General features: G+C 51.1%; 10 protein-coding genes across 10 annotated transcripts; 3 read left to right on the top strand and 7 right to left on the bottom strand.

Annotated features, from left to right (window-relative positions):
- Positions 1–478: 478 nt before the first annotated feature.
- On the bottom strand, positions 479–3,076 carry HO133_006547 (uncharacterized protein; the record flags this gene model as incomplete). The annotated part of the gene is made up of 2 exons (XM_037297445.1): positions 479–972; positions 1,702–3,076. The coding sequence occupies 2 exons, from the start codon at positions 3,074–3,076 to the stop codon at positions 479–481; spliced, it is 1,869 nt and encodes a 622-aa protein (XP_037147155.1).
- Positions 3,077–3,953: 877 nt separating this feature from the next.
- HO133_006546 (uncharacterized protein) lies at positions 3,954–4,514 on the top strand (the record flags this gene model as incomplete). Its single annotated transcript, XM_037297444.1, has 1 exon — positions 3,954–4,514. The coding sequence occupies one exon, from the start codon at positions 3,954–3,956 to the stop codon at positions 4,512–4,514; it is 561 nt and encodes a 186-aa protein (XP_037147154.1).
- Positions 4,515–5,231: 717 nt separating this feature from the next.
- Positions 5,232–6,233, bottom strand: HO133_006545 (uncharacterized protein; the record flags this gene model as incomplete). The annotated part of the gene is made up of 1 exon (XM_037297443.1): positions 5,232–6,233. One exon carries the CDS (start codon positions 6,231–6,233, stop codon positions 5,232–5,234), a length of 1,002 nt encoding a protein of 333 aa, XP_037147153.1.
- Positions 6,234–10,387: 4,154 nt separating this feature from the next.
- Positions 10,388–11,490, bottom strand: HO133_006544 (uncharacterized protein; the record flags this gene model as incomplete). Its single annotated transcript, XM_037297442.1, has 3 exons — positions 10,388–10,499; positions 10,572–10,838; positions 10,901–11,490. The coding sequence occupies 3 exons, from the start codon at positions 11,488–11,490 to the stop codon at positions 10,388–10,390; spliced, it is 969 nt and encodes a 322-aa protein (XP_037147152.1).
- Positions 11,491–12,035: 545 nt separating this feature from the next.
- Positions 12,036–13,436, bottom strand: HO133_006543 (uncharacterized protein; the record flags this gene model as incomplete). Its single annotated transcript, XM_037297441.1, has 1 exon — positions 12,036–13,436. One exon carries the CDS (start codon positions 13,434–13,436, stop codon positions 12,036–12,038), a length of 1,401 nt encoding a protein of 466 aa, XP_037147151.1.
- A 1,444-nt stretch (positions 13,437–14,880) lies between these two features.
- On the bottom strand, positions 14,881–15,381 carry HO133_006542 (uncharacterized protein; the record flags this gene model as incomplete). Its single annotated transcript, XM_037297440.1, has 2 exons — positions 14,881–15,077; positions 15,252–15,381. 2 exons carry the CDS (start codon positions 15,379–15,381, stop codon positions 14,881–14,883), a joined length of 327 nt encoding a protein of 108 aa, XP_037147150.1.
- Positions 15,382–15,943: 562 nt separating this feature from the next.
- HO133_006541 (uncharacterized protein) lies at positions 15,944–16,492 on the top strand (the record flags this gene model as incomplete). The annotated part of the gene is made up of 2 exons (XM_037297439.1): positions 15,944–16,316; positions 16,377–16,492. The coding sequence occupies 2 exons, from the start codon at positions 15,944–15,946 to the stop codon at positions 16,490–16,492; spliced, it is 489 nt and encodes a 162-aa protein (XP_037147149.1).
- Positions 16,493–17,556: 1,064 nt separating this feature from the next.
- Positions 17,557–18,617, bottom strand: HO133_006540 (uncharacterized protein; the record flags this gene model as incomplete). Its single annotated transcript, XM_037297438.1, has 2 exons — positions 17,557–18,040; positions 18,091–18,617. The coding sequence occupies 2 exons, from the start codon at positions 18,615–18,617 to the stop codon at positions 17,557–17,559; spliced, it is 1,011 nt and encodes a 336-aa protein (XP_037147148.1).
- Positions 18,618–18,907: 290 nt separating this feature from the next.
- On the top strand, positions 18,908–19,949 carry HO133_006539 (uncharacterized protein; the record flags this gene model as incomplete). Its single annotated transcript, XM_037297437.1, has 2 exons — positions 18,908–19,018; positions 19,179–19,949. 2 exons carry the CDS (start codon positions 18,908–18,910, stop codon positions 19,947–19,949), a joined length of 882 nt encoding a protein of 293 aa, XP_037147147.1.
- Positions 19,950–20,659: 710 nt separating this feature from the next.
- On the bottom strand, positions 20,660–22,316 carry HO133_006538 (uncharacterized protein; the record flags this gene model as incomplete). Its single annotated transcript, XM_037297436.1, has 2 exons — positions 20,660–21,141; positions 21,197–22,316. The coding sequence occupies 2 exons, from the start codon at positions 22,314–22,316 to the stop codon at positions 20,660–20,662; spliced, it is 1,602 nt and encodes a 533-aa protein (XP_037147146.1).
- Positions 22,317–24,261: the final 1,945 nt, after the last annotated feature.

Below are 24,261 nucleotides of genomic sequence, written 5' to 3'. Positions count from 1 at the left end.
GGGGATTAAGGCAGCAAGGCAGAAGCTTGTTTGAAGTGTTCACGACCGAAACGCATAATAGAAGGGCGGCATTTAGTGGCATAAGTCTGGCATCGTTGTCCCTGCTTCTGAATGCATTCTTCCTGAAAGATCATCTTAGCTTGGTCTTGGTTGTTTGGGATAGGCAGAGGATTCCTCTTGGTCAATTAGATGAATACGTCGGTACGATTAAGTCTAAGCAGAGGTCAAATGTTTTTTCGAACGTCATGATGAAAACGAGTAGACTAAAACGACTGACTGTCTGAATATCCTATTGATGATTATGAGAACTCGATGAGATCATAGGGTATGTATTCAAGAAGATGGTGAGGTCAAGCGTCTATAACGCAACTTTGTAAAAGATGTGCAAGGCTAATGATTTTATTACTGATAAGAGAACGGGCCCATCATCCTCCACGTCTGCCTCCTTGACAACAACCCACCCCCCTCCTTTCCCCTTCTAAGCCTTTGCTTTTGCCTTTGCGTCCTTTTCCTTCTCAAAATCGTACCATTCCAGCGCCTTGGTCACGATCTCGGCTTCCAATCGCTTGACCTCCACTGCCATCACCATACACAACAGGGCAGGCTTCATCTCGTCGAGACATCCCATCTCACGAACCATGTGACTGATTTGTGTTTTGACGTCTACCATCTGCTCCAGTAGGGCCTTGGTATAAGGTCCTGTTGTCTGGGACTCGTGATGGCGGAGATTCGTGATAAGAGCGTGGTATCCGATGCTGAGGTCGCGCATGTGGGGCTCGAGTGTTGGCGATAGAGCGGCGACGGTGCAGAGGAGGTAAAACACGACGGCGATCATGATCTTGAAAAGAGAAGGCATGGTATTCTGTTGTGGTGGCTTTATTTCGAGTTGTTGGACTTTGTAGAGAATTTTGATGATTTGAAGAATGGTGAGAGGATGTGGAGTTGTTGAGGTTAGGAGAGCAGTTCGCTGGGCTTATATAGTCGAAGAAGTGTGTGCAGAGAGTGTTGTGACTTTCAACTAGTCAAAGTGATGAGCACATTGTGTTCTCGCTTTGTTCTTCACTCCAGCAGGTGGCTCCTCCCCTCGTCATCAACACTCGATGTGTTGCGATCGTAAGCCACTAAAGGGCCTGGATTCCACTATTGTCATTCTTGTATATATATAGTAGCCGGACTCTTGCGGAACGGAAGTGAAGAGTGCGATACGTGGCTACTAAAATGTGCAGATCTGTGGCTAGATAACCACAATTGTGACAAAGGACTAGGCAGCACCGGGGGCTGCATGGAATATAAAAGACCATTGTAACAGTATCTAGCCCAATCTACCGCGCGGATCGGTATACGGTCGTTGGCCTTCTTTGTGCTCTTCGCCTTGATGTACTTAGGATGGGGTTTTGAAATACGCAAAGACCAGACCGCAAGCCGTGTTCCTCTAGTACCAACCACAAGCATTTTCGGCCAACGCAAGAGACCCAGTGTCCGAGAAGATAAGTTCTCTCCATTCGTACAGTGAGAAAGGAATACCCCCCTTGAGTGTCCGAACGCGTTCCTGGTCTGCTACCAACTCCGGACATGCCTTGAATGTCATAAGTCTTAGTCTCTGAATCGAAGCCTGGCAATGGCTTGTGCAGCTGCTGCGGAAATGTTCGGGCTTGTCCAGGATGTTAGACGCAAGATCTTCGATCGATAAGAAAGGGTAACATGTCATCGAGAGTATTTCTTCGTGCAACCCTTGAAGGCACGAAGTATGATTGTCAAGCTCCTCACCTTCGTTGTCGGATAGATATGGATGGCTACTTTGCCAGTCTCCCATCTCCTCGAGGTAGTCTCGGATTTCCGGAAGAGGAGTATCTCCAGCAGAAGGACCATGCTGGAAGAGATACAACTTGTTGCCTGACGGCTTACGTAACCATTGGCCCTCACGATCAAGTAAGCCTTGCTCCTCGTAATGATCTACGGCGTCTGCCCACATCATCGTGAAGTTCTCGCCTGCACACCTCCGGCCTGCCTTTGATATCCTCGCCACGTAAACTGGCAGCTCCATAGGTAACCCATCTTCGTCGTAAATCAAGTCTGGCTTCCAACTTTTCATTTTCCTGCCGAGCCAGTCCAGTGTACAATAGCTGCACAATGTTTCACCTCGCCCAGGCCCAAATCTCCTTTCCTCGCGCATGTAATTGTATTCGTCGAGCCAGTCTCTTCCGCCAAAAATGCCAGCCATCCGCTTTCCGGACTCGATCCTGTATCGATTGGTCTCAAGTAAGAATTGGTCGATGCCGTGCAGAGGTTCAACCATCAACCCATCAAGGATAGACCATCGCTCCTGCAGATCGGTCATGCAATATCCACGCTCCGCGTCACCAATTGGGCTCGTCCGGCAGTCGTGAGTCTGACGTGCCACCAACATGTCCATCACAGCCACTGGATTTGGCTCCAAGAGAGTAGTATTGAACCTGCCCTCATAGCCAAGAAGTTTGAAATGATCTTGCGCACTGCATGAATTGCTGATCCTGTTTTGAGCCTCGTTGAGGGCGGTGGTGCAATCTTCTTTACAGATCAACGGAAGGAAGCGGTTCAGGTCAGGTTCACGGAAATCGTAATTGCCATAGTCCCAACTTCTGGTCCAAATCTGCTCATGGCAGGGAACAGAAACGAGTCTGTGCCACGCGTTCCTGCAATCCAGCGTGGAATGATCGATGTCAAGTTTGGGGTATTCTTGTGGAAAGTTGAGTCCAGATATTGGAGGCGAAGGACCGAAATTGAATATCGAGGTGTCCGTTCCAGCTGACGATTGCATTTTCCAACGTTGATCTTGATGCCTGAGATTGAGGACGAAAAGGGCGTATGCAGTGACGGCGCATATGATGACTATAGACACGAAAGTCCAAGGTGCGAAGATGATGTGCTTCCTACCCTTGGGAATAGGTCCAAGGAGTCGCTGCTTGCTGAGGAGATCGGGCGACTCGCAATAATCTCCTTCGCTCTCACGGCTGTCGTGGATTGGTAACGACGGGTTGATGTCGCTGTAGATTTTCCGACCTTGCTTGTTCTTACCCATGACCTCGTAGTCTGCCATTTCGCAGGTCGCAGACGCAGGACGTCCACGAACAAGATTGGAGGGGGTTTCAGCGGTTCATCTTATATAGGTAGGGATCCGTACTCCATGGAGTACGAAGGCTCCGCCCCACTGGAATACGAGCGCCAAGCATACCAGCTGCCAAGACTGACTTCGACCAATCAAATGAGATGGCTGCTATTTTTAGGAATGCCTAAACTAATAACCTCAAAGATTGTCTGTTGTATGCTACTATCTGCTCTGTCGGGAATCTTCTAAAGGCCTTCAGGTAGCCGTCTAATGGCAGATGGCTGCTCCAAATTCTCGCATCATAAATCACGGCTTTTGCAGGGGCATCGGCACATCGTCATCATTTCATGAACAATCTCTCACGTTGTTGGGGTTTCTGTGAGCCTGCAATACACGTTTCACAGGAATCTTCCAGGAGAAATGAGGCGGCAGGATATCCTTTTCTTAAGACAGTCTCGACTGGTGATTCTGTAAGACAGAGTTGCTACCATATCCCGTGTCTCAATACTAATGCCTTCCCAGTACACTCAACGGACGTCTCTCTGTTTAGCAACATCGCAGCCAGCGAAGTGTTCTGCCGATATACAAACACAATCTTGTACCGGATTTGCTCAATGTTTCTTTGTTGTCTATCTGCCATTGTTAGACAACCTGCCAAATTTGTAGGCTGTTCCTTTATTCAAATCTGGCAACAAAGTCATTGTGATGGCTTTGTTGTGCATGGCCGGGCTCCAGTGTCGATATAATTGAAACCATTTTCTTCCACTCGCTTGAACGCCTTCACAGTCTCCAGACTTTGCAAAGCTCTTAGACACTCTGTCAACCTTTTCCACACCTACAACTCCAACAGTTAGCGAAACACACCACAATGTCTCCTGCCGGCAATATGGTCCGTCAAGACGCCAACTACCTCCGAAAGTCTCTCCAAAAAAGACCATCGGAATGCCATGAAACCGAAGCCGACCATCTCCGGGGCTCTCTCAAGTATTTCCAAAACGCTCTCATCGAAGCTCAAAACGAGCATCACGACCATCTCAAACGATGCGAGGAGTCGAGAGACCATTATCACCGAGCCAAAACCGGTATGACCTGGGCGACCGACAGATATGCCGTTCAACGCATGCTTGTCATTTCTCTCTCTCGCCAGATCATGGATATGAGCGAGCCTCGAACAGGGACATTTCCCAGTCATGGCTGGTGGGCGCAACGCTTCGCTCTGGTGGTCCAGCTTTCTAGCGAGACCGAGGAGCTGGACAAAAGGTTGGATCAGATGGAGAGGATGAAAGAGGAAGTAAGAAAGAGTAAGTGTCTGTATGACTTTAATGAGAGAGAGACCAAGGATCATCGCGACCGGGCCGAAGAAATGTGGAACGAGTACGAGGAACTCACTGCTGAGATCGAGGACGTCACATCGCAGCTAATACAGTAGGGAGACGGCAAACTTGGATACGAAAAGGAGGCTGGAATCAAAGAGGCGGTCATTCATCATTCTCGGTGGGTGGGTTTGGTGGTTTGATTGCTGGGTTCTTCCATGCCAGTGTCATAGTAGGACTCGAACCTGCATCCGAGCAACTGTGAAGTTATCTGTGAGTGGGACAGTCTCTTCTCTCTAGTCTCTCCTAGCTTAGTGCTGATATAACATCTCTATCAAATGCGATAATGAGCTTCTATTTTGCAACCATTTTTGTTGAGATTGTGTCTTCAGCTCTAAAAGATATCATTCCCCCTCCAGAATCCCTTGTATTGCAAACAGCGCACGTTCGTTGATCCTTGCGTACTGTCAAGATACATAGTCCAACGCCACTATCACCATCGCTGCCCTTTCTCCGACGAAGAGCAACAGGAATGAAATATGGCAAGTTTGTGATTTATTCTTTCAAAGAGACGCTGTTGACATTGTCTACCGAAAGATGTCTCCTTTTCGTGATCATGGCCTATAGGAGATGTAGAACGAGAACGTTAGACTGTGCGGTCGATGATCCTGAACGAATCTATCCAATATCTAACACCAGCTCCAAGATCCCCCCTACTCTAGATAAGTCTCAGGGAGCACGGCAACGCTGTGCAAACCATTCACCAACCCACCATCCCTTGTCTTTTCCCATCATTCTTCCGCTCAGAACCCATCATCCCCACCATCTCGCCGCTACGGTCCAGCCCACCTATGAGACTGCGCAAACCCGTCCACTTCCACGTGATCCCAACTCCTACCACGTCCCTGCTCGATCCTCACCCACGCCTCCCAGATACCCCTCGGTGGGTCTGAATAGCCCCATCGCGCATTCCACACACGTGGTATCTGACCCTGCTGCAGATACGCGCCCTGGTTGTGCGGAAATTGGATTGGGCAGGGACCTGTGCATTGCGGATTGGTGTTGAGGAAGTCTGTGTTCCGGTATCGTGAAAGGGGTTCGTTGGTGATACCGCGCGCGAGACCTGTGCTCTTGCCGTTGTCGCTGGAGGCTTCGGCAGGGGACTTCGGTGGTGATTTGATCGTCAGATTCAGGGTTTCGGAGGCCTTAGCTTTAGGCGGGGATCCGTACCTAGCATCGAGCTCGGGAAAGTCATCGTACCGGATGCTATGTGTCTGCTCTGTTTGAGTTCGGAATTCATCATTGTTCTGTGAAACGCCCGGGCGAGCCGGGGAGACTGGGGGGATGAGACTCTTGTTGTCCACGGTATTCTGACGTTGTCGCTCCAAGAGCGTCCCGCGAACATTCGCGCGCTGCGCTGGTGTCCCTCCGCCGTGGATGATGGCGATCTGCTCCGGAACCGTCAGGTCATTTCCACGCGGCAGATGCGTCTTGATCGAAAGACTACCTACTTTCTGCTCGACCTCAGCAAGCTGACGCAACGCTGCTTCATTCTCGGCTATTCGACGTCTCTGCTCCTGTGTCCACCGCTCCCGGATAGCTGCGCCTGCTTCGCGGAATGTTTCGACCGATGGGGCTATTTTACCCTTAGCTGTGGAGTGTTGGTGAGGGGAGCTGTTCCTGTAGCCGGGAAATGGGCACCGGTCGGCTTGGGTTGAGATGAACTTACGTGCGTCTGGTGTGGTGATGTCGATTTGTCTCAGGGGATCTCGAGTACGTATGGCTAAGGTCGTGTTACGGGCATTCGGACTTCTCGATCGGCTTGTACGCGCCATACTGTCAACGGTATAGGCTGTAGTATGATTAAAGGATGTTTTATATTCTTTGGTGAATGACGGTTTCGAAGAGTTATGCGGGAGCTGGAATAAGGGTTTAGATGGCGATGGAGCAAATTATGTATCATGTTTGATTGTTCCTCTTGACACCCAAAGAGCAGAACGTGTTGAAACCCGACTGAGAAGTTATCTTTGTGTTTCCGCAGACCTAGAACAATGCCATTGTTCAAGTCTTATCAAGCAAAGGTATAGAGAGTCCGGATTCTTTGTACCAGACGCTCTCGATGAATCGAAAAGCATCTAGCATTGACGAGAACAACGATGTCGATCGGATCTAACCTCGGCATCTGCAATAGGGTCGAGATTTGGATCTCCGCCATAAAGTCTCGAATGCCAACAACCCTGCCGCTGATGGGAATGTATGCGACCCACAGATAGAGTCGCAGCGTGAGCAAGTCTTTTGCCTTGAAAGCCACGATTGGAGTAGGCCTGAACCCTAATAGCTTCACAGGTTTTATCACGGCGTGAATTCAACATTGCCCATTGTCACTGACCAACTGGCCCGTGACGCAAACGTCATGTAGTCTATGAGCCTGCACCAGATGCGCCAGATCCGCATCGATAGGTTGAGAGCCGGAGATTGTCAGGATATGCCCGCATCACTGCGTTGACCATGAAACTCGAATCGGCTGCGATCTCGATCAATTCTCCCTACACCAGACTTTGATAAGAGTTGTTTTTCCCGACGTTCCTGACCAGAGTCGCGTAGGGATGCAATTCTCACCAACTCCCATCGTGGAGTCTTGAAAGTGCAGCCATACGAGGCGTGTCTGATCTATGTGCTAGTTGGGTTTCCATTTCCCGGTGCAAACAATTCCAGCGGTCCCATGAAAACGTGTCGAAGTTGGAGAGGTACTGGGCTGGTTACTTCTTGTAGCGTGGTTCTGGCTTCTATGAGAGCGCTCCGAACCAGAAATCGATGGATATGGTCCGCTTGCAACGGCCCAAGATGGCGCAGTGATCTGTATTCCCTTCCATCAGAGCAATTTCTCAGTGAAGCACTTGCCCCGAATCTCGAACACATAATTCTATCCACGGAGACACTGAAGTTAGAGTGGACAAAGAATTCTCTTCCATGTGTGCACGACACACGGCAGATGATGTCTCGGTTGTGTTTTTGTCATTTTAAGATTGAACAAAGCTGATTGTCTCAGCCGCTCTTTGTCTCTTTGCCAGAGCCATCGATTTAGGTTCCACTTTTCTTGCACTCATTGCCATACTGTTTCCATATCAGCATTGTGGAAATTCAGCATCCTACACCATCGCACCGTAGCGAAATCACCGCTATACTCTTGAGAACGCATAAACAGCGACTTACCATGGCCGTTATTAGGACTCCGTTGCTACCGATAGATACGCTGATCGACCGCCTTCATCAAAGCATACGACATACACCTTCTGCTAAACTCCGGGCACCGCAGAGTGTCATATCTGTCGTGAACCCTTCTTTCGGGCAGCCACCCCGAGCGGCCAGTGATGCTCCCCTGCGGCCACATTTTGGCGAAGGGTGCATTTTGAAATGGATTTTGCCATTATCCGACAACGGAGGTAGAAATAGCTGTCCGATGTGCCGAGCACGAGTCGTTGAACTGACAGCCCACACAGCATACTCCGAAAGCCAGCAGTTTTTCGCACAGCTCTTTTGGTGCTTGTATTTGTTGTTTGTCATTGGCAGTATATCCTTTCACTTGGCGAGTACAATCGTCAATCGTGTGGTTGTAAAACCGTATCGCTTATCTTAAGGAACAAATCTTCGTCAACAGCATGTGTCGTCCATGTATGACTTCGTCGGCTATGGAACCCATCTTTGATATAGTAGCACAGCATCAGTGTAGCAATATTCGAAGTTATATTCAATTATTCTCGTTCAGCCTATATCTATACTGGAGGTATAACCTTCCAACAGCAATTGGTTTACTATACCTATCAATAAGGTATAGTATTCATGGGTGACGGCGTTATTCATGGCTGGTATGTGCTATTAATGGAGACTTGTTCCATCAGATGAGTGACATGGTACCATGAACGACTGTCCTCCCCATGCACCAGTTTATCATCCATGAGAGGTGGGTTTTATTAATGAGATGCAACATATACGTGGGCATGTTGAATGTCATCTACGATGTTCCATACTGGCTGCATGGAATCTCGATCTACGTACCAAAGATCGTGGCCATCCTATGTTTGTTTCGGACGGCTCTGCAACGGCTCAGTAACACGATGCGCGGCAGCTAAACGAGCGTCAAGACAACTGAACACTGCGGTGACTGCCCGAGATGAAGAAAAAGTCGAATTAAGCAAGACGGCTTTTGAAGATTTGTTCTGTAAGGAAGCGCTGGAGATGCTTCGGAACATCCGGCGTGCACAGGGACTGGCTTTGCCGTAGGCTGACACATTCGAGGTTTAGGTCATGATACCGTCGGTAATAAGAGGGGAGTGGATTCCACAGGAAAGCGAGGAGAGTCGGCCGAACGAGGGGAAAAGGAGCGTGAAGGTCATCGATCTTGCATAGAACACAGGCCATGTTGCGCGTTTTGGGTATGGGGGAGTGGTTGATACGGAAGAAAATGTGCCATGCACTTCCGCGCAGCATTGGTTGGATAGCGTGACCGAGACCGCCCTCTGCTCATTATCACCACCTGTCTTTGGGATCCAGGCAACCTAGCCAACCGACATAGTTGAGACGGCGCAAATGCCACAGATATAAGTCTTCACATGTCCAACTTATCCTATACAGAGCTTCAATTATCTTTTTGGCCCGATACTCAAAGTCTCAACAGTCGATAGAGTTTGGCTAAGAGACGTTGCTGATGCAATATCGTAACAGTCGCGCTACCGTGGCGAAAAACCCTTCACACCGGAAACCGTCCGGTCATACTGCAAGGGAGCATTGCTGTCTGCAGTCGGAAAGGAGGATAGACAAGCCTCTCCTAGGACCAGGACATGTAGATTTAGCACCGGGGTTTGTATAACCTGGATGGTATTTGCGTCCTTTGAGGACCTCATTAGCTCTTCGACTCCCGAGTCCACCAGAAGACCGCGTCCTCGCAAACTTCTTCTCCCCCTTTATGACAAGATGAACCCTGCGAGGAATTCACCTTCTACGCCCCTTCAAACCTTCACCATAATCATCTCTCAAATGAATGCGACTTGATCAAACTACATCTCCCATAGACTCCACATGTCCCATTACCTCCACCTTCCATCATAACCACCACAACACCCCCCAAGCAGCGGCACCCGCACCGCACGATCAGGCACCCAACCACCGAATTTGCCGACCAAGCTGGACCGGATCTCGTGAAGACCAGCTACGGCACGCCGTCGTCTTTTGACGCCTGAGCTGCATCTGATGACGTATTCATCATTGGCACTGATTTCGTGACCAGCCCCGGCGCCACCTTCCTTTCCATCCTCCGCATCCCGCACCTGCCTGCGCGCTTTGTCCGTCTCTGCACTTGTTAGTAGCCGTACGAATCGCTGTCGGACCCGCGCTTTCGTCACTCGGTCGGCCAAGGGGCCATGCGCTGCTGTGCTGCGCGCGTCGGCTGTCAGTTGTTGTACGCCTCTGTTCGGTTGGGTCTTTGGGGTTCGATCCGCCTCGCTGGGGTCGAAGGGGGGTTTGGGGTTGGCGCTACCGGGTCGTTGGGTGGGAATGGTTGGATTGGAGTGGAAGGGGTTGGGTTGGGTTGGGTTGGATTGGGTTGGGACTGGAGATCGGTGCGGTTGTTGGGGTGTTGGCGGTTAAGGGTTTACGGCATGCTGTTCATTGGCGATTCAGAGTTGGGAATGTTTGGATGAGGAGATGGGTTCTGTTGAGTTTAGGACTTGATGGGCATGGGAGGGATGAGGTGCGTGCTAGTTGGAAGAGGGAGGTGAGAATTTGATTCCATTACAGCGTTGTATCTACCTTATCTCGGTTTGCGCAGGAATCATTATTTCATTCCTGACTCGGCTGTGATTCCTTCGGCCCTAGTGAGCGCTATTCCTCGTGCAGAATAAGCCCGCCTTTCTCCGTTTTACACTCATGAGTGAGCGTACGCGGAAGACTTCTTTCCCCAGACGTCGGAACCATGGGTATTCGCTGAACATAATCACACATTACCCATAATCCCAGGCTGTATCTTCTCCAATTTCGCCGAAAGCTCATCCCACACTTTCTTCTGAATCTCGGGTCCCTCCTCGCTCGTCACCAACGGCCCTGGCCTGTAGCAGCACAATCAGCCATCTCAACCCTGCAGATTCGTCGCACAAGACGATTGGAATGATCAAACGTACTGCGCGATGTGACAATCACTCAAATACTCCCCATTCGTCTCCTCGCCCGCCTCCGCCGCATTGACCAGACTGCGACTCCCATGCTCCGTGCTTCTTGCAAACAAGAACTTCAAAACGGCAAGCCCGAAGCCGGAATCCCGAGCTAGCTCAGAATGGCAGAGGCCAGGGTTGAGGTAGTTGATAATGACGTCGGACTTGCCGCTTTTTCTGGCGCGAGTGGCGAGTTCGCGGCAAGGGTAGACCTGGAGAAGTTTCGAAACCTGATATCTGCGGCTAATTAGCTGGATTTCTCCGTTGGAATCCGATGGAAAACGGGCAAGCAAAATTACCTATCGGCCATGTTCGCACTCTCTTTGTCGTTCAGAGCGTCGAATATATTCTCGCTTTTTCTCTCGGTGAAAGATGACCAAGCATGAACCTCGGAGCAGGTAACAACCACACGAGGCGTGACATCGAACTTCTGCCCACTCTCCCGCAGCTTCGGCAGCAGCAGCAGGCCCAGCAGGAAGGTGCTGACCACATTGGTCGTGATGGTCGCCTCGTTGTCCTCCAAAACAGACCACACCTCTCGCGCAATCCCGGCATTCTCAACCAGAATATCTAACCTAGCTAGGCCCTCCGCTTTCTTCGCAAACTCCTTCACAGACTCGTAGTTTCCGAGATCGAGGTGCCATACCTCCACAACGCCCTTTCGGTCGGTGGAATTTTCGATTGACTCTTTGGCAGCCTCGCCTTTGGAGAGGGAGCGGACTGCGAGGATCACTTTGGCGGCACCGAGGCGCGTGAAATGTCGCGCTGCTTCGAGGCCGAGACCCGTGTTGGACCCGGTGACGATTATGGTTTGGCCAGAGAAGGAGTGGGTAGGATATGGCAGCTTCACGAAAAGTTGCGTGTAGAAGAAGTTCAAGAGACCGGCCATGGTTGCGGTGGTGGTCTTAGCGATAGAATGAAAAGTTTGCTTGTGAGGGTAAATGTCTTTTGGTGGATGGATCTGCCTCCGTATATTTACAACCTCGGGGAGCTGGATTATATAAGAATTGGAAGAATGAAAGGTGGATGAAGGAAAGTGCAGCAATGTGCCGGCATCAATGATAACAATAATAATTATCCATGTCCGACTTGCTCGCTTGTTGGGGAACAGTAAAGTAGGATTTTCATGATGTCATTTTATCCCGCAGTTACCTTAACCCCTTTGCCGCTCGGACATTAAGGATAAAGCCGTCCGCTTCGGAATTTACCGAAGATTGTACCTCGATGAACTAACGAGCATAGGAATTCATATCGACCACGTCTCGGGTCAGTTGACGGCGATCATTTGCAAGGAACGAGCTAAGTGCGTGGCACGGTTGGCTGTCCAGGCTCCAGGTTGACAGAACAGCAAGATATTGGGCCGAATGCGGTGGTGCATCGAGAGATCGACTTTGGCAATCACCACCACCTCCAGTTCCACTGCCGCTATTTGAGCTAAGGAGTGGCAGCAGAGGATGCCGGGGCCGCAGAGTTTAAGGCGGCAGCCGTGGAGGATTCAGCTATATCTAACACTGCGGCTCCGTTCTGTCCAGCATGACTTTGTCCATGGTGCCCCGTACAATGAGCCTGAGTCGAATACTCCGGCACCGCTTCCTGTGTGGCGAAATGGTACGGAGGTGGAGGGTCAGTATCTTCGCCATCCATGACAGGCGCTGGCTCGTTGTATGCTACCGTTTGTGGGTCATACTGTTCCGCCAACAGTGTGCAACGCTTGTAATCGCCAAAGACAAAATGCTCCTTTCCGGCGCATTCCAGCCTGACAAATACCTTCAATGAATAGGTGCGCGCAATGTTAAAAGTTTTGAAAGTAGGTGTCAAGTCATTATGGACAACGGTGTTCATCACTTTCTTCAAATCTAGATGCTCCTCCACTCGAGGTTTCCTGGTATCGAATTCCTTTTCCTGAAGTGTGATTTCCTTGGTCCATCGCGTGGACTCATGTCCACCAGCGCGTTTGGAGCCCCAGATGGATGTTTCTTCGCAAAGATGGATGGTCACTTTCTTCAGATGGATGGTCACTTTCTTCAGATGGAAGATGGGTGGTGGCACCGTAGAAGCGTCCGAATCGTAATCAACGTGAAGCATTAGCGGTAATGCTTGGCCAATAACAGCAGTTGATGGTGTTTGCACCCTTATCTCGAAGACCGCTCTGGGCAAGTGCTCGGTTGATGGTGGTTTCAGCTTCAATTTTTCCTTCAGGGTAAGAGGGCGGTGGGCGAGCTTGCGTTCCTCTATGGGTAGAAGGAGTAAGCTTCGGTGTGTGAATCTTATGCTCTTAGTGTTGAAATTGAAGTTCGGCTGCTCTACGCTCCTGGGCCTGTAGACGGATATCTCTACTTTTTTGACGCAGCCTTCGTTCGTGTAGTAGCCGTCCTTGGGCGGCGACATGAGTGTGGCTTGTAGCTCATAAACAACCGAACAAGATCCACCTTGGACGTTGTCATCCACAAAAGAGATGGGAAGAGGTTGGTTGGGATCAGTGTTGAAGTATGTCGATGAAGTAAACGGTTCCCCCTGAGACGCGCTGCAATCGAGCGGGAGGGTAAAGCTGATAGGCCATTTGTTTCGGTCATTATTTCCTGTTTGGCCGTATGGAGCATAAAGCCTTTTTGGGCCAGTGAACAGGGTCTTTTTAAAGGTGAACAGTCGTATAGGATTGGGAATGCGAGGCCACAGCTTCGCAGTCGTGCTACTGCCTGTAAGTTCAATCGTGACAGACCCAACATCTACATATTGACCCTTAGTAAGCTGGCTGACGAGATAAACGGACCCAGACACGGTGTCGCCGGCTTTGTATCTAGGCTGTGGTATATCGATTTGAAGTGACCAAGACATCATGAGGGTTACTTGATCAGACGTCAACCAGACATTCAACTGACCTACGCCTCAGATGAGTGAAGTGGATGATACATTTTCTGGACTTAACAGACTGGGATTGTCAGAAACGCTGCTGCAGAGGGCTGTGTCTTAGGATCAGGATGACCATTTAAGCGGACCTCTCTAAGCTCATCAGCCTCCAGATGAATCTTTATAAAGAGATCGCTAAGATATAATAGCAGGAAGCTACTGCTTCAGAGTATAATGAGGATCTTCGACTCGTGCATATTAGATGCATGAGAGTTCATGCGTGAAAGTGGACAGAGCTCGGTAGATTACTCGGCACCTCTTCGGCAAAAGAACCGCCAAGACGGAAGGAATACTTCAAAGTATCAGTGGCCAGTCTCCTACAGCTAGGCCATATGTAGTATGGTGGCTTGGTGGGATAGATAAGATCTTGCAGCAGGCTTCTCCATAGACTAATCATCCCTTCTACCCACAAGAACCATGTTCCGTACATTTCTTGGTGACCATGCCAGGGGTATCAGGCCTAAGGTGAGCGTCACTCTTTGCTCTCGGATAGTCAAGTGGTTCTGACCTCCCGCTAGTCTCTTTGCCTGCAGTCCTTGATCCCTTTGCACCGTGCGGTACACCTTCATGAGGTGATAATCCGCCGCAGCGTCTCGATGACTTGACCTATAGTAGAACGGCCCGAGCTCTCTCTGCAGCCACGAGAAAATGGAATTTTGGCACCGTCCTCTTTGAAAAAGGACTTCATATCATCTAGTCACGTGAGGAGTGTTGGCGCCAAGGCTTGGCTGGGGGAACAGTTCGCGCTCCTGCAGTCAGCCTTGTAGCCTTACTCTGAGTTGCCTTCTTCAGACGCAGCGATGTTAAAGATCATTTGACCTGACAGCCGACACGTCAACATTGCGTTTTCGTTCATAGCTGTGCTTTCTTACTTGTACGAGGTCAAGCGTCTCAGGACTTTCGATTTACTACTACTTCACCACCTTTATCATCTTTCCCAGCGGTCTTGGGGAGGTCTTTGGGAGAGTAGTGTCGTACACAGATGAGGATTAACCGGGACAGTTTTCGCTTGCTCTACGTCCGGCGGTAGAAGAGGCCTACCGCAAGAAATGCGTTGAGCTCGAACGTCGCATTGCCAAGGCTGAATAAAGCAACGACGCGTACCGCCTCCGCAAACCTCGTCCCCAGCGCGATATCCGGAAAAGCCGCCTCGAAAGAGCGTTCTTTCAGGAGATCCTAGATACAACTTCCATGAAGAGCGGCAGTATCGACAGATTTGCAGGTCCCGAAAAGCCTCTGCGGTGCAAGCGTAGCCACATTCGCTCCCCGGGCGCCGGTTTGGAGACAATCGTCCCGAGGACCGGAGCGTCTCTTACCAGGGAAGATATGGAGAGACGGGCTTTCCCGTCAGGCTGGTGGCGAGGCTGGCGGCTCATCTATTGACAGCGACGATCCACTTTGAGACGCTTTTGAAGAGTGGATGTTCGGTGTCGTCGGCCGCGCTTTCGTATATGTCGTACCAAGGATCGTACCAGCGCAGTACGCCATCGTGACCCACTTTTTGCTGCAAGTAGTCCGCTCCGATGGTAATCATGATAAGGTCTTGACTCTCAGGGTCGGTATCCATCGCTCAGTTTACATTGTCTACTAAGCCATGCAGTCCCTCTATAATCAGAATCTAGGGATCAGCATTCTTGAGGAGACTCCGGCTCATGTATGACACAACAGAGGTGCGTCGCATTCGCAATTTGGAAAAAGGAATGAGGAACCGACGTGGAAGGAAAAGCCAAGGCAGGGACACACGTTTGACATTGTTGGTGGTATCGGAGACGCCAAACATCCAGTCCTGCACATTTGTGAGGTACTGGGAGGGCAAGACGATCGGGCTTGGGCCATCGACTGAGGAGGATCCGGTGGCGCCTATCTCGGCCATGTCTTTGGTTGCAGTCAACGCATCTTGCAGGCGGGTCATATATGCTAGCAGAAGGTCAGCCTCGATACTCAGCACTCGTGGACGAGTCTAGAGGGCTTACACTGGGCAGATAGCGTGTGGATTAGAAAAGTGTTGCATTGGAAGATGCAGAGGGACAAAAGGAAGAGAGAAGAAGCAGGATTGCTGGAGAAGCTGTTTAGCATTTTGATTGCTACACTCGGAGAAGAGAACAGCTAGACAGGCGTCGATAAGTTTAGGGAGAAAACGATCGTACTGGAGTGGGAAGGTAATATGGATGCGAAGTTCTTGCACGCCGGGTGCTTTTGCTAATAGCGATGGAGAAAATATCATTTCTAAATACTTGGTATAATATTTTGTCTTGGTGACGATCTATGCATGCTTGCTGCCTTTTCCGAGCCTCCCTCTTTTCTCGCAATAATTGAAAACAAGACTAGAGAAAACTCGAAACTCTTGAATAGATGAAAAGACAATTTGGTTTACAATGATGATGCTAGTACTGGAGCTCAGCCCCCAGCATAGATGTTATGGACAGTGAAGCTCGATGGCGGAATACAGCCTAGGACAGGCAAGTCCGACTTTCACAACTAGCACTACAGCAGCCGCGTCGGCTACCGTTGGACCGATGATCTGCAACACATACCAGACCAGCTATAGCCACTGCTGGACCGCCATCGACCCCAATACAGTCAATTCGACCGCCGATGCGATGATTGGAACCCAACTTCCGAATGGGCCAATGACGCCGCTGACTCCGAATAGCACTGAGGTCGTGACGGTGAAGGGGTTGAATTACTTTATGAATATTGGCTGGATTCCCGGATGTGTTGCGGTAAACTCACAAGACCCCGCTAATCCTATCGCGAGCGATCAGTCCATTGCAACAAGGGATATCCTATGGCAGACCTATAACGACTGTGAGTCGTTTATTGTCGCTTGAACCGATGTCTAGGTATCGTTGGCTGATGTCTATTTAGGTACTGGTAATCATGGCATCGGAGGCTACTCAGATACTCTTTGCCTGAGAATTGGGTTCTTCCCGAACAAGGTTGCCGGTGTGGGCGGTAGTCCTCCTACTCCGAGGAAATATTGAAGTAACCCAGTATACTGCTAGTTGGATCTGATCTTCTGTTTTGTTTTCGTTTTTGAAACTTTGAAAAAAGGAAGAGAGAGAGAGAGAGGTAAGAGTCTTTGAAAACAAGGCGCGTTGTAAACTAAGCTATGTGAAAATGACACAACCATTCGTGGTTACGGTATCATGTGGAGGGACTGGTCATATGATTGCGGTTCCGTACTGCGCTATAAACGGTCCAAGGCTCCCTCTGTGTGTTCAGCTGGATCCTCAGTGCTATGGATATGGAGGTTGACGCTCATAATACATGAGAAACTCCTTACCGATGTCTTTGACATGAATTCTATGTTCTAGTCGAGTCCGATACGAAGGCATTTGCACGTGGTACCCTATCGAATATACGCTTTAGTCTGCCAATACGTACGAGGTTCAATGTAGGCATTTGTTTGTCAGCACTCTCAGTTCTGCTCTGGCACGCTCTTTGAGAGCGACGGAGGCGATGCTCCTACAATTCTGCCGCAGCACCAGATACTCATGGTAGGCAGTGAACAGGTACGGACCATCTTTATCAAATTCCAGGATACCCAGCCACATGACACAGCCACGGTAATGATGACGGATACTTCGCAATAGTGTACTGGGATGGGCGATTCGTAAAACTCAGACCAAGCTCTGATTGTATCTCATGAGCCTCTTGGGCAATTGTGGAGGGCCAGGAAACGTGTGACTGACGTATTCGACTTCTTGAGGAATGATGTTGCGGTTCCCTTGACGTTATCAGTCTGCGTTGGAGAAATCCGCCCTTTCGCCGCAAGCTCTCGGCGGAGGATCTTATAGTAGCTCGACAGCTTGACGTTTTTACGCCGTACCTGCGCCGCTTTGCCAGCCGAGATGGTGCACTGCCGCTGTAACGGTGGGTGCGCACGACGATGCTGTCGAGGACCGAGTGTGGGGAATGATCGTAGATAGAATGTGTAATTGAAGCCTGCTCCACCTGGGACTTACAGTAAAAAGGCCGATCCGCGCAAGTATTCCAAGACCTAGCGGTGCACCGCTTGTCCGGAACCCAGAGAGGCAAACAACAACTAAGAAGAGAGAGGAAGGAGAAAATTTACAATCTCTTTCCGACCTTCGCGCCGAGCCCTTTCAATCGGGAGTTTTCCTTTTGCATCTTTAGCCAAGGGGTCTGCGCCTCTGGCTAACAACAGCTCGACTACGTCCAAGTAGCCGTGCTCAGCGGCTCCGTGTAATGCAGTCCCAATACCGAAATCTTCTTGTAGGCTGTAATTATACGGCTGGTTTTGGTACATGATATCGTTGATTGGGGGACCCATATCGAGGATATAATTGACTACCTTGACGCGATCGGCAAGAACCCGCCGCACGGCATGATGTAGAAGCTGCCCATGCTCGATAGATCCGCCGTAACGGAAGAGCATTTCGATGGTTGGGAATGGTGCGTAACACATCGCTATGGAAAGTGGAGTCAGATCCAAGACACATTGGGCATTTGGATCTGCGTCATGGTCAAGTAGCCATCGCGTAAGTGCATCATCTTGGAAGGCTTGGCTGAGAGAGACTTAGTACAAATAAGCTTTGGCAGACAATTGACTACTTACAAGAGCGGCGGTGGAGTGGCCCAGTCGGGTGATTCGTTGATGTTATAGCCGTAGTCTAAGTACAGTTGTAGGAATGCATAAGACTTGTGTTCTATCGCTAGTTCGAAGTGCCGGTAATTCATGGGTACTCCGACTCTTAAGAGGTATGAAGCAATGGATACATGGCCGTGTGCCATGGCAATCGCAAAGGAGCTTGCGAAATGGTTGATGTGAGCTCGTTCGCTGTCCTGTGGCTTGGCAAGCCATTCGTGGTAGACATCTTCAGCGGCTGCGACGTCTCCCGCGCAACTTGCCTGTTCCATCTGGATAATCTCCGCTGGGAGTTTGCAGGTCGGATTATCTTCCATGTCAATATCCACACGAGGTGTTCCGCCCTCAATAACGAAGTCCGACTTGATGCATTCCGCAGCAAGGGTCCAGTACCGCTCTATTTCCGCTGGGGTCTCGAAAGGTAGATGTTTTAGGTCACAATCCTTGAGATGCTCGAGTGTGATGGCTCCATTGTCGAATGAGACAGCCTGATCCATTGCGAGTTGTATCTCGATTTTCGAAAGTAAGGCCGGCAGAGAAAGGGTAAACGGGAGGTGCTGAGGCCGCCGATCAGAAAATCTCGGCACCACTTCGGCAAATGGAATGCCAAGCCATCGTCATTATCTCCGCAACAAACAAGATGCGTACAGCGACACACTCTTCCGTAATCAAGAACTCGCTACATAGTACATGTCGACATTGATCTGATTGAAGCCTCGCCAAATCACTGATACCAGCATTGCCATCCCTTCACGCAGTATCAGCATCTCCGACTCCGGACTCCGCAATGGCAGAACCAGAAGCCGAGAAGCCCAAACTCGACCTGTCCCACAACAAAGCCAATGTCATGCTGCGAAAGGCCGCCGAGGGCAAATACGGCATCGCTGGCGTCTGCGTCGTGAGTTTGTATCTCCTTCGCATTCCTGCCCATGAGCCTTCCTTCCATACCTACATACCACCTCCAACCCAGCCCTCTGCAGCCATTGCTCATCCCCATCACCCCACGGAGCCTCCAACACCCTCCCTCAGCGAACAACTGACCAACCAAACCCCCCCAGTACAACCTCGAAGGCATCCTCGCCACCGTCCGCGCCGCCACCGCCAAACGCTCCCCGGCCATGCTCCTCCTCTTCCCCTGGGCGCAAACCTACTCGGGCGCCCTCCTCGCCCAAGCCGCCGCCGCCGCCGCCCGCGCCGCCCCGGTCCCCATCACCCTGCACCTGGACCACGCGCAGTCCCCCGCCGCCGTCCACGCCGCCGCCGACACCGCCTGCTACGACTCCATCATGCTCGACATGAGCCACTACGACAAAGCGGAGAACCTGGCCCGGACGGCGGAGCTGGTGCGGTACTGCCACGCCAGGGGCATCGCGTGCGAGGCCGAACCGGGCCGCATCATGGGCGGCGAGGACGGGGTGGCGGACACGGTCGATCTGGAGGCCGTCATGACGAGTGCGGCCGAGGCGAGGCGGTTCGTCGACACGGGTATCGATTGGCTCGCGCCGGCGTTTGGGAACGTGCATGGGAGTTACGGCCGTAGGGGGATCCGGCTCGAGTATGAACGCTTGCGGGCGGTGAGGGAGGCGGTGGGGGGGGAGGTCAGGTTGGTGCTGCATGGTACGGACGGGTTCGATGGCGGGATCTACAGGGAGTGCGTCGAGGCGGGGATCACGAAGGTGAATATCAATGGCGTGTTGAATCGGCGCTATTTGGAGGTGCAGCGGGAGGGGGGGTTGGGGGTCAGTGAGACGATGGAGAGGGGGACGAGGGTTATGCAGGAGGCGATTGAGGAGTGTATGGATATGTTGGGGAGTACGGGGAAGGCGTAGATGGGGGTTGGGGAGGGGAGGGGAGGGGAGGGGAGGGGGGTTTGGTTTGGTTTGGTGTGGTTTGGTTTGGATTGGATTGGATTGGGTTGGGTTGGTCTGGTCTGATTTGGTTTGGTTTGGTTTGGTTTGGTTTGGTTTGGTCTGGTCTGGTCTGGTCTGGTCTGGTCTGGTCTGGTCTGGTCTGGTCTGGTCTGGTTTGGTCCGGTCCGGTTTGGTCTGGTTTGGTCTGGTCTGGTTTGCTTTGGTTTGCTCTGGACTGAACTGTGGAGGGTGTTGATTGGGTATGAGATGAACAGAAATAAGGTCGACGATGGGATTTAAATAAGGCAGATGGATGAGAGGGATCAAACGGTCTTCAGATGTCGATACCTCTTGGAATATGAATATTTGTCCCGCAAGAAGAGGATTAGGTTCGCATACACCGGATATGTCGTGGATCAATGAAAGCGCCATGGCGAATGGGATAGGCTGAGAAATTGGTCCTGGATTCGGGAATGGACGGCGGGCCGAAAACGTGACGGTAATAAATCTTGACATTGTACACGAACCATCACTCGACCCATGAGTCGGTAAACATACAACCCACGGGATATCACAGCACTCTATGCAAACAGCTTTAGCGACCGGATTCCCCAAGATCGGATCGGCTCGCCAACCCAAGCTACCTAAATCACACTTCGCACCCGCAACACACACACATTCTCCCCGCCTCACTCCTGCTTGCTCTCCTTCGTCGGCGTAATCTCCTCGCTCGTACTGTTCCTCGAGGCATCCGGATCCGTCCCCTTGATGACGACGCCGTCCCCCGCACCATTGCCCATGCCGAAATCGTGCTGCCGCTCGATGTCGTGACTCTTCCGCACCTCCCGGATCGCCTTCTCCGCGTCCGTGGGCCCCTGGTGCTCGAAGCCGGCGAGCCGCCGGTAGTTCCGGTTGTAGTATTCAAAGGTGTAGGGTTCCTCGCCGTGGATGGCGTAGTCGCCGATTTCGCACATCTCGTCCGTCATGCGGAGGGGGACGCGGCAGACGTATTTGATGAAGCACATGATGAGCGAGGTCCAGACGATGTTCCAGCCGATGATGAAGAGGGCGCCGACGATTTGCAGGCCGATTTGGCGGCCGTTGCCGGCGACGGCCCCGCCGGGGTTCGTGAGTCCGAAGGCGGCGCAGCCTTTCTTGGTTGCCCAGAGTCCTGGACGATGAGGGTCAGTACGAGGAGTGGTGAGGGATGCCGGAGATTGACTTACCGGTGCCGACGCCGCCGACAATGGCGCCTACGAAATGCGTGTGGAAGACCTCTAGGGTATCATCGACTTTGCGCATGATCTTCGTTCTGCCGAGAATGTTCATGGAAATCCAGGGAACGGTTCCTGAGCCCAGGCCAAGAAGTATAGCACCCCATCCAGCGACCACACCAGCTGCAGGAGTGATGGCGACCAAGCCTGTAATCATGCCTTGCACAGCGCCTATTACGGACGGCTTCTTGAAGAAAATGATATCCATAATAACCCAAGTCAGAAGGCTCATCGCGGTACAGATGTTGGTATTGAGCACGGCAACACCAGCGTCGGGGCTGGCGGCATACGGATCTCCTCCGTTGAAGCCGTTCCATCCCGTCCATAGAATACCTGCTCCGACCAACATGAGTGTGACGTTGCTGGGCTTGGCGTCCACACGGTCCGAAGCTAAACGAGGTCCTATCCACCAGGCTCCTACAAAGCCAGCCGTTCCGGATGATAAGTGGATGACATATCCACCGGAGTAGTCGATAACGCCGTATTTGAAGAGGAATCCTCCGCCCCAAATGCTGAAAGCGCCGATAGTGTAGGAGAATGTCAGCCACAGCGGGACGAAGATCATCCATGCCACGAAATTCATCCGGCAAAGATATGATCCCGCAATCAGCACGAGTGTAATGGCCGCGAAGACAAATTGGAAGTACACCATGGACGCTTGGGGGAATTGCTGGGTCAGATCGGCCGTGGGCAGATTGGAATCCTCGAGTTCGAAGCCCAGGTCCACCGATATTGCTGGATAACCAACCAGTGGTAACATTTGAGTGCCAAAAGACATCTGATACCCCCAAATGACCCAGCAAATGAGAACGGCGGCGAAGGCGTAGAAAGCCATAAAGGCGGAGTTAATGGACCATTTGTGCTTGACCCATCCCGCGTAGAGGACGACGAGACCGGGAATTGATTGAAGCGCGACCAAAGTGCCCGCGGTGATTTGCCAAGCATTGTGACCTGGATCCAGCCATGGTGGTGCTACTGGATTGCTCGAGGATGATGCGCTCGCGATTGCGGCAGTTGCCTGAGCGGTTTTGATGGCTGCCCCAGCTACTACCGAGGCGGAGGTGGACGTCATCTTGGCGGTGGGCGGTGAGAATGGGAGAAGGCGAGGAATCCTTGGCCAGGAAGGCCAATAATGGGTGAAGCAAAGGTGGAATGGAGAGATGAGAGAAGGAAGACTCCGAGACCGGGGGGAGCAGATCTATATATTGATCTGAGCTCCATGTCACCGCGGATCTCGACGCGAAAAGTAATGTCAGTCATGTAGGTAAATAGACTAAGCAGCTGGCGTGAGGCTGCACTTCGGTGGTACGAGCTTTGGTCTAGATTAGCTTAGCTGGATAGAGCTTCACGGAGATGCATCATGCAGATTTGGGGCCGGTGGGGGGGAGAGCTTGATAAGGTGGGCTCAAGGCATGCATCACACCTTTGACTGTACCTTACAGATAAGCAGCCTTTTAGCGCAGTCCCATGGCCGGCATCAAAATCAATGGTAGGAAGGGAGGAGGATCAATCCCGGGGAAATACATGACCACATGGCTCAATGACAAAGGACCGATATCATGCTATGGCATTCTCGACGGGTCAATAATGATACGGGATGAATCATTTATCGTATTCCTCTTGGTGTCATTGTTCGGGGTAATTGGTCTTGTGCAAGTGATTAAATGGGCCAATAGGATCTTGGTGTCTTATCAGGGTTTATATCATGGTTATATATTACGCAGTAACATGAGTGTGTGGCCTGGGATCAACGGCGAGAACGGTCTCAGCGGGTTGGGGGGGGGGCGTCCAATCAGCGTGAGATGATAAGCGTTAAACGCCGCATGCATGTCTCGCTTCTCATGACGAAATGGATTGGTCTAGATTTCTGCGGGGGAGACCGGGCATAGTCGAAAGTATATAAAGTAAGATACAGTGGGAAGATGAAGAAAGGCTGATAGGGAGATCTGGGGAAAGTTTAGCCTCTAGCTTTGCTGGATCTCATACGGTACCGCATCTGTGCCGGGTCGAAGGGCGAGATGTCCGTCTCGTGTCAGACTTGTGTTGGAGTATTCCAGCTGGAATTACTGTGAGATGAGATATGAAGGAAGCGTGAAGCCTAAAGGATTGAGAAGATGGCCATACAAGGTGAAGGGTGGCAGGGGGTAAATAGAAAATAAGGAAAAGGAAAAAGGAAACAGGGAAGACGCGGCGCAGCCAACTGATAAGGAGCGGACAAAGATAAGGCAAGCTTCGGTCGGTGATGTTGGGCGTTCCCTCTTTGAGACTAGTATGGTCTCAGCCTTGAGGTCTATTATTACTCGGTCTCTTCTCCAATATCTTCTCTTCGTATTATCAATGTTATTATTATGATTGATTATAATAGTCAATGATTTGGAATTCTCTTTGTCCCTTATGAGCTTCATAGCGTGGAGTGATGATGACATGGACGCTGCCAAGTCCATAGCCCAGAGTGCGTCGACGGGTATGAAAGATTGGACGCCATTACCTAGAATCTCCACCTGGAAAACCGCTACGAGAGAGTAATCATCCTGACAGTGGACAAACAAAGGAGCGGAAGGAACTACACCTTGCACATCTGCGACCAGATCTTGGCCTGTTCAACAATCCATACTGAATCATTCTCCTACTTCAGAAGGGGAAATCCCGGAAGGGATGGGAGTGCCGCCCACAGATAGGCCACTACTCTCCGTGCGCTGCACATGACCGGGCGACAGACTGTCAGGAATGATTCGTGGAAGAAATAAATATTCAGTACAAAGGCAATATCTTGGGGCTCCAACATCATGTGTTCTGCAGAGGCAGGTGAAGTGGCGCGGCGTTCTTGGGATAGTGGAGAAAGCTCCGGCCTCTATTTCGGTGTATATTGACGGGGAGCTTTGAAAGGTCTTGCACTACCCACGAGAAGCCACGTTGGTGAATATGCCATCTCGAAATACCTGGCTACAAGCCCACGTTGTCCTCCTCTCCGATTGCGCTCGTCAATCAATGTTATTGACATAATGAGGAGGAAAAGG

This window comes from Letharia lupina (genome assembly GCF_014066315.1).
Source record: "Letharia lupina isolate WasteWater1 chromosome Unknown contig_25, whole genome shotgun sequence".
Taxonomy (NCBI): Eukaryota; Fungi; Ascomycota; class Lecanoromycetes; order Lecanorales; family Parmeliaceae; genus Letharia; species Letharia lupina.
This window is presented reverse-complemented; position numbering and strand designations above follow the sequence as displayed.